Source organism: Pyxicephalus adspersus, chromosome 4 (genome assembly GCF_032062135.1).
Source record: "Pyxicephalus adspersus chromosome 4, UCB_Pads_2.0, whole genome shotgun sequence".
In the NCBI taxonomy this organism is placed as follows: domain Eukaryota; kingdom Metazoa; phylum Chordata; class Amphibia; order Anura; family Pyxicephalidae; genus Pyxicephalus; species Pyxicephalus adspersus.
The window spans coordinates 154,335,916-154,343,531 of NC_092861.1; the positions used below are offsets into that span (position 1 = coordinate 154,335,916).

At 43.0% G+C, this 7,616-nt stretch overlaps 1 protein-coding gene across 1 annotated transcript in view; it reads right to left on the reverse strand.

Annotated features, from left to right (window-relative positions):
* LOC140329939 (kelch domain-containing protein 3-like) overlaps nt 1-7,616 on the reverse strand; it is a gene marked incomplete in the record, with an annotated part of 19,842 nt that overhangs the window by 5,135 nt on the left and 7,091 nt on the right. The window contains 2 exon segments of the mRNA XM_072410329.1: nt 2,969-3,077; nt 5,899-5,985. Of these exon segments, the coding sequence (XP_072266430.1) occupies nt 2,969-3,077; nt 5,899-5,985 (196 nt within the window).

The window sequence follows — 7,616 nt, forward strand, 5'->3', positions numbered from 1 at the left end:
CTCTGAGGATTTACTAAAGGAATTCAGGCTGTACATTCACCAAGGTGAACTGGCGGGAATAACCTCACAATGGATTTTTCACTTAGCTTAGTGAATGTGATGATAGTTCACCACCCAAAGAAGAAAAGGAAACTTGTGATTTTTATGCACCTGATTGGATAACTGAAGTCAGCTGAGCTTCATCCACTAAGCTAAGTGAAATATCTCTGGAATCATTCACTTGGATAATTTACATTGTTAAGGTGAATGATTGGCTTATTGATAAATTCCTGGATATCAAAAAGATCTTCAAATGGCTGAGTAGATGGAGCAAGCATCAGAGGGGCAATAAAATCACCCCCAGAACAACCAGAATCCCCCCCAGTATGAGAGAGAGGGCATTTAATGAGAGAGAAAGAACACGTTTAATGAGAGACAGTGTATAGTAGGACAGAAAGCGTATAATGAGAGAGAGAGCGCTTATAATTCGAGGGCGTGTATATTAGGAGAGAGCAGATAATGCGAAGAGAGCGTGTATGAAAGAGAAACAACACGTATAATGAGAAAAGAGAGTATAATGAGGAGAGAGCGCTTATAATGGGAGAGCGCTTATAATGGGAGAGCGTGTATAATAAGAGAGGGAGCGAGCATATAATGAGAAAGAACGCGATAGAGAGGGCACGCATAGAATAGGAGAGCACGTATAATGAGTGAGTGCCTATGTTGGGGAGAGAGTGAACGTATGAGAGAGAGTATAATGAGGAGAGAGCGTGTATATTGAGAGAGGGAGAGCTCATATAATGGGAGTGCATGCATAATGAGAGCGGGCGTACAATGAGAGTCCATTGGGGAGATAATAGCAATCCCTCAGTAGGGTAACCGACCGAGGTCCTCCCTGGACAATGAGCCAATGAGAAACTCTCAGGGGTCCCAATGGAAATCCTTTTAGTAAGAACGATCCCGCTATGGTAGCAAGGATTCCTATAGTACAGTACTTACGGTGACCCGAAGTCCTTTGTAGGATCCTTACAGCTCCCTCATATGGTGAACAAGAATCTCCAGTGTACAGTAAGATCCTTCAATGGGAAATCCCAAAGTGTAGCAAACAAAAATCTTACTCGTATGGTGTCCATCCTGCATAGTAACCCAGCAAAAATCCCCTCAGTGATAGGATGGAGTGCCTCCAATATGGTGACATGAATCCCCCCCCTCAAAGCAGCAACCCAACAAGAATCCCCCCCAATACGGAGACCCAACAAACCCCCCCCAGAGACCCATCATGATATATATAGTGTGGCCCACTTTCTATATGATCATGATCTGGCACATCAGTGTCTCATGGAGGCTGCAAGAAATAAGAATACAGCTGAACATGGATTTGGGGAACATTTGAGGCATCCATGTAAATGCGGAGATATATGGAATATTTTTTCATGTAACACAGCATACAGGTAAATTTCTAAATGACCTTAAAGTATCCGAGACATACAGATGGTACCTCTGCAGAATACATGAAGACCTCCGACCCCAACACTCAATGATGAAACATGACTGACAAGGACGGCGATATGTAACGTACAACAGACAGCAGGTATATAATCATTGGGGGGGTTACCTGATTTCAAGTGATTTTAATACTGAAATGATACATCTCAGCCCCATGTCTGGGGAAATTACATTTATAAAAATCTCTCTGGAGACCCATGAATATATTAAACACTAAGTGCAGACATAGAAAAAGGCAGCATGTGTGAGAGCGGAACCCTGTGTGCAGTAAGAGTGTGCAAATAGTGCTGCGGCATTCTTCCTCTTATCCATGGTACGATGGTAAGGGGCGGCTGATGTTGCTGTTTGTTGTCATCGCTAATAGCTCCCACCTGCAGAAGAGATCTGTTAGGATCAACTGCTCCTCAACCCTCCTGCCTAACCCACATCAAGAGATTTCCTTCCATCTACTACTTCTAGAACCAGCTACCCACACACAATTCTCTACTGACCTCCATTGTCAACGGATCACAACCACTTCCATCACCATATTCCTCCAGGATTTACCTCCTAGATTTACCTCCTGATCATGTCAGCACCCCTCATACCAATCCACATCCCCTTCTATTTGTATCTACTGCCCCCACCCATGTGTATCTACTGCCCCACCCACATGTATCTACTGCCCCCACCCACATCCACCTTTATTTCTATCTACTGCCCCACCCAGATCCACCTTTATGTGTATCTACTGCCCCATCCACATCCACCTTTATTTGTATCTACTGCCCCATCCACATCCACTATTTGTATCTACTGCCCCCACCCACATGTATCCACTGCCCCCACCCACATGTATCTACTGCCCCCACCCACATCCACCTTTATTTGTATCTACTGCCCCACCCACATCCACTATTTGTATCTACTGCCCCCACCCACATGTATCTACTGCCCCACCCACATCCACCTTTACTTGTATCTACTGCCCCACCCACATCCACCTTTACTTGTATCTACTGCCCCACCCACATCCACACATCCATGTCTGTCCTCCAACCATCCCCTTCTCCCACTATCACACTCCACACCTGCTCTCACACCCATGTCTGTCCCCCCTTCCTCTCACATGGTAATACAAATCTTTGAGCTGTTTATCTTTCATTGCCACAGCCTAAAGTGTACTTGTCCTGTACAGGTATACCCTACAGCTCAGCCTTTTTCAACTATCCCTGCTCACCCTTCACTGCCATGTCACACACCCATGATTTATTAACCAAGTCACTCCCCACTACCTGTGGCAAACTACCTCACTGAACACAAATGCTCATCATGCATTGCCTCATTCCCTGCCTGTCCCCCAGCTCCACAACCCTTATCCATATACTTTACTGTCACAGGTATTATCTGTGTGCCTACTCCTCTGCCATATGCTCAGTCTGTGTTTGCTTCCCCTGTAGTATAAATCACAGCCAGTCCCAACAGCAGTATTAGTTATCCTTACCTGGTGCCTCCAAAAAGCAGGATTTTGTCACCTACAATACAACAGCACTGTCTGCGCCGAGCACATGGACCTTTTCCTTGGACCTCCACACGCTGCCAGCGACCTGAATCTGAGACAAATAAAAAATACACCAAAGACATGCTCAGATCTCCATATCTGACTCACAATGTCGCACCGTAACATGTTACTCTATAGTGGTGCTTAATGGTTTGTGAACATACATTATACTGAAGGTAGAGGTTTGAGAGATTATCTCAATGAATGGGACTTTTGAAGCCGACAATAATAATTGGAACTATATATCAAAAACCATATCTTTATTTAATAACATTAAGAACGTAAACATTAAAAATGTGTGACAAAACACGATCAAAAATTCCTGTCTGGGTTACCCTAGGGGGAATACCCTGTTGGATTTCGACTGACCTCTGGAAAAAGTGGAAGACAGAAATATCTGATTCCTGTAGCACATAAAGCCCCACGTAACAGGTGAGAGCAGCCAAGCCCCACGTAACAGGTGAGAGCAGCCAAGCACACCAGTGTTTTGGACTATGATTCACTCAGCAAATAATTCATGATGTAAAAACCATCCTAATTGTCCTCTTTATAGTTTCACTCCTTGGTATTGGTACTCTCTTTTATATCACTGTTATTCATAGTGTTTTCTAGTTTTTTTCTTTTTTTGCAAATTGTTGCCAGCCATAGAAAAGTAAATGATTTTCCTTTCTGTCTGATTTCTATCTTGATGAGCAGAATGTGGGGACGCCACACGTAGTCTCATCGAGAAAGCAGTTGGACCTAACTAAGATAGAAATTGGATGGAAAGGAAAATCATTTACTCTTCTATGGCTGGCAACAATTTGCAATAAAGTAAAGTACTACCTAGCCGCACAGATCAGCTAACTGACAGCCCTTCATGCTACTCGTGAAATGTGGGTATCCCTGGATATGATCACTTGTGCACATAATCCTGTATTATCACTGTTGTGGCTTCCTCCTTCAGCTCCCCAAAAACTCCTAGTCCTCCCATGATGCACTTCCTGAGAATATGAGATACCTATAAAACCTCTGCTGACCTCAAGTCTTCCTGGTCCCCTTTGCAGCCTCCACTTCATTCCTTTCCCCCCCGGGATATACAAATCCCAGTAGAATTTCATTCATTCTGTCGTTCTCCCCCTCACCTCTCCATAGAGCAGAACGGTGCTGTATTGTCAGCAATCGTTCATGCATTGTGCAATCCTTAGTTGTTGAAAAGGATCGTGAAAGATCCTTTCCAACGACAATTGTTGCACGTGTGTATGTAGCTTATAGACTTTGTCTTTGTTTATCACCTCTGACAGGAGAATGCACCTGGGAAAGACTATGCAGCGCTAAGGAAATCCTGCTTAGAGAAGATTTTCGCTACATGCTGGTCCATCATCGGGTCGTCCCCTTTCTTAAGGGTTTGCATTGTGCTAGGGTGATCACCTATTTCGAGAATGTTTGCCTGCAAGCCCCCTTATCCCCAGGGCCCAGGGCTTCTGTAGTCCATCTGGTCCAAGAGTGACATGTTCTCATGGTCAGAGATGCAGATCTCACATGTAATGAGGGGGTATTTGAGTTTTATAGGTTTGTTAGTCTGGCCTTCACCTCTAACCTCTGGTATCAACAAGCCATTTTCACTCAGAGAACTGCCATTCACTGGGCATTTTCTGTAAATCCCAGAGATGGTTGTGTGAAATATTCAGACCAGCCACCTGAAACCAACAACAATTGTGCATTCAGCGTCACCTAATTGGCCTTTTTTCTGCATTGTAATGTTCAGTTTGAACTTCAGCAGGTTGTCTTGACAATGTCTAGATGAATAAATACATTGAGTTGATGTTACAATACATTAATACATTGTGATTGGCTAATTAGATATGTTCTTTGAGGCAGTTGAACAAATGTACCTAATAGAGTGGCTGGTGTGTACAGTGATAAGTTTGTGAATCCTTCACAATTTCCAATATTTTTACAAGAATGTAACCTAAACATTAATATTATGATCATCTTCTATTTATATAGCGCCAACATATTATGCAGCTCCTTACATAGTCATGTCACTATCATCTGAATTTAAAACCTCCTATAAGTAGATGAAGAAAATCTAGTTAAAAAAATTAAACAATTGATTACATTTTTAATCTAATAGAGAGCACAAAGGATGTGGTGGAACATTCCTGTCATGGATGAGCAGCCAACAAATCTGTAGCAACTGCATGAGGTTATCGTGTCAATTGGGACCAAAGTCCTTTTAGGAACTTGTTCAGTACTTTCTTCAAACTTCTAGCACTAAGAATTACAGTTCTAAAGGCAAAAGGGGGTTCAACCTACTACTAACAGGGTGTACCTAATAAATTGAGCAGTGAGTGTATGAACATTGCATATGCAGCTTCACCTTCAGAGAACACCACACACAACTAAGGTCAAAAAATGCTTCACTGGGCAAAATGATGGAGGGAGTGAACAGGAAGAAAAATAGGAGACACAAAACAGGTGAAAGACAGAAAATAACCTTTACAAAGAGGGGGGAGAGGGAAGGTCATGACAGATGTAGGCACAGGTAAAAGCGAGTGAAAAAGAGAAAAGAGAGATACCAGGGATACCTATAGGGGAAGAGACAGAATATAGAGATAATAATCAGGTGGAATACAAATAAGAGGGGAAGAGACAAGATAAGGATATAGGAATGACAGGGATGAGACAGAACAGAAAGATAAGCTGTACAGTGATGACCTTGTGTAGGCTGCTGCTACGGAATGATAGGAATATACAGGGGGACATATAACAGGGGGACATATAACAGGGGGACATATAACAGGGGGACATATACAGGGGGACATATAACAGGGGGACATATAACAGGGGGACATATAACAGGGGGACATATACAGGGGGTTTGCACATACCTGGTGTGTATTTCCACAGATCTTGAAAGTGACGGTTTAGTCTAGCGTTATATCCCCCAAACACGTATAGCTCCCCTTGATACGCAACTGATATAGACACAAGACTTTAAGTTAAAACTGAATACAGATGTCAAGTAGAAATAACTGAAAACAAACAAGGAACAATTTCACAAGCACAGTGACATAAATAAGTCACTAACAGATCTGTCGTGTTGAATTCACCATCACATAATTTTCATTCACTATATTTTTTCTGCCCAAATATCTGTTCATTGGTATTCAATACTTTGACAATTATCTAGGGTGTATGGGTTTGTGGGCTAAATTTATAAACAGGGAATCTGACAGTCCCTCAAACATTCCCTGGTGGGAATCAATTACTGCCAATGAAACACATGGACCTGGAAGATTCACACCAGGGAATGTTTGATGGAATGTCTGATTCTCTTTGTTTTAAGTGGGGCCCCAAATGTGTCTGTCGTGGCTGCCACCATCAAAGTCTTGTCCAGAGCCATAAAGCATCCTTAGAATATCAGAACTTTCATTACAGTAAAAGTGGCTAAACTGTAAATACTGTATGGAAATAGTGAAATCAGTCACCGGATTGAAAAGAACTAACAGTGTCCTCACATATATAATGTGGGGTGTCCATGCTTTTGTCCTGAATGGTTGTCATTCCTGATAAAGTTTCCTCTTACTGTGAGATTAGCTAATAGATTTTAATTTTATTTATGAACCTTTCTTCTGTCATTACCATTTGCTTGATATTCTATTGTACAACAAAGACACACAGAAGAAATGATGTCCATACCATCCGATTCCTTCCGACAGTCTAATAATAATAATAATAGAATATATTTTATACTTTTATTTTGTGATCTCTGCATAGAGAAATCTAACAGTAGAAAAGCAGCAGCCAATCAGAATATTGAAAGCATGTGCACATGATCAAAGAGCTCCAGGGAATCATTAGCAGTGGTCCCCAAGCCCCGGTGCGGGGCCCATTAGTGGGCCACAGCCGTCTGACAGAAGGCCTGTGAGAGCATGGAGACCAGGAGACAGAGCCTGCTTGGGGGGTGCACCAGCCAGAGCCGCGGACCATGTCTCCCGTACAGATCATACGGTCTCTGGACACAAACCATCCACTCTCAGGCTCAGACCTACGATGGGAGAGTGGGTGGGTTCTGGCATTATGACGTCACTGGGGTTTCTCCTCTGAGTGACACAGGACTGGTCTGCGAGCTGCAAAAGGTTGGAGACCACTGCTCTATAGCACCAACAAAGCAGAAACAATCTAGGGTTCTTATACATTTTGTCGTCATCAGACCTGCCCTACAATGAAGTTTAGTCTGCTTATAATTTGCCTTTCCCCTACTTCATTTAAATATAAATTCTCCAAGCAGTGTCAATATGCACATCTATTGGCAAAAAAACAATCCACCAAATTAAGTTATCTCCTCTCATCTCCATCTACTACCTGTCCGCTTGACCCAATTCCCTCTGATCCACTTTGTGCCCATTCCTCCACCCTGGCCCCTGCCCTAACCAAACTATTTAACCTCTCCCTTTCCACTGGTATCTACCCCTCCGCTTTCATACATGCCATAGATCTCCCTATACTAAAGAAACCCTCACTAGACCTCTCCCTACCTTCTAGCCAAGACTCCCCCATTACCTGAGCACCAACTCTCTCCTTGACCCCCTCCAGTCTGGTGAGC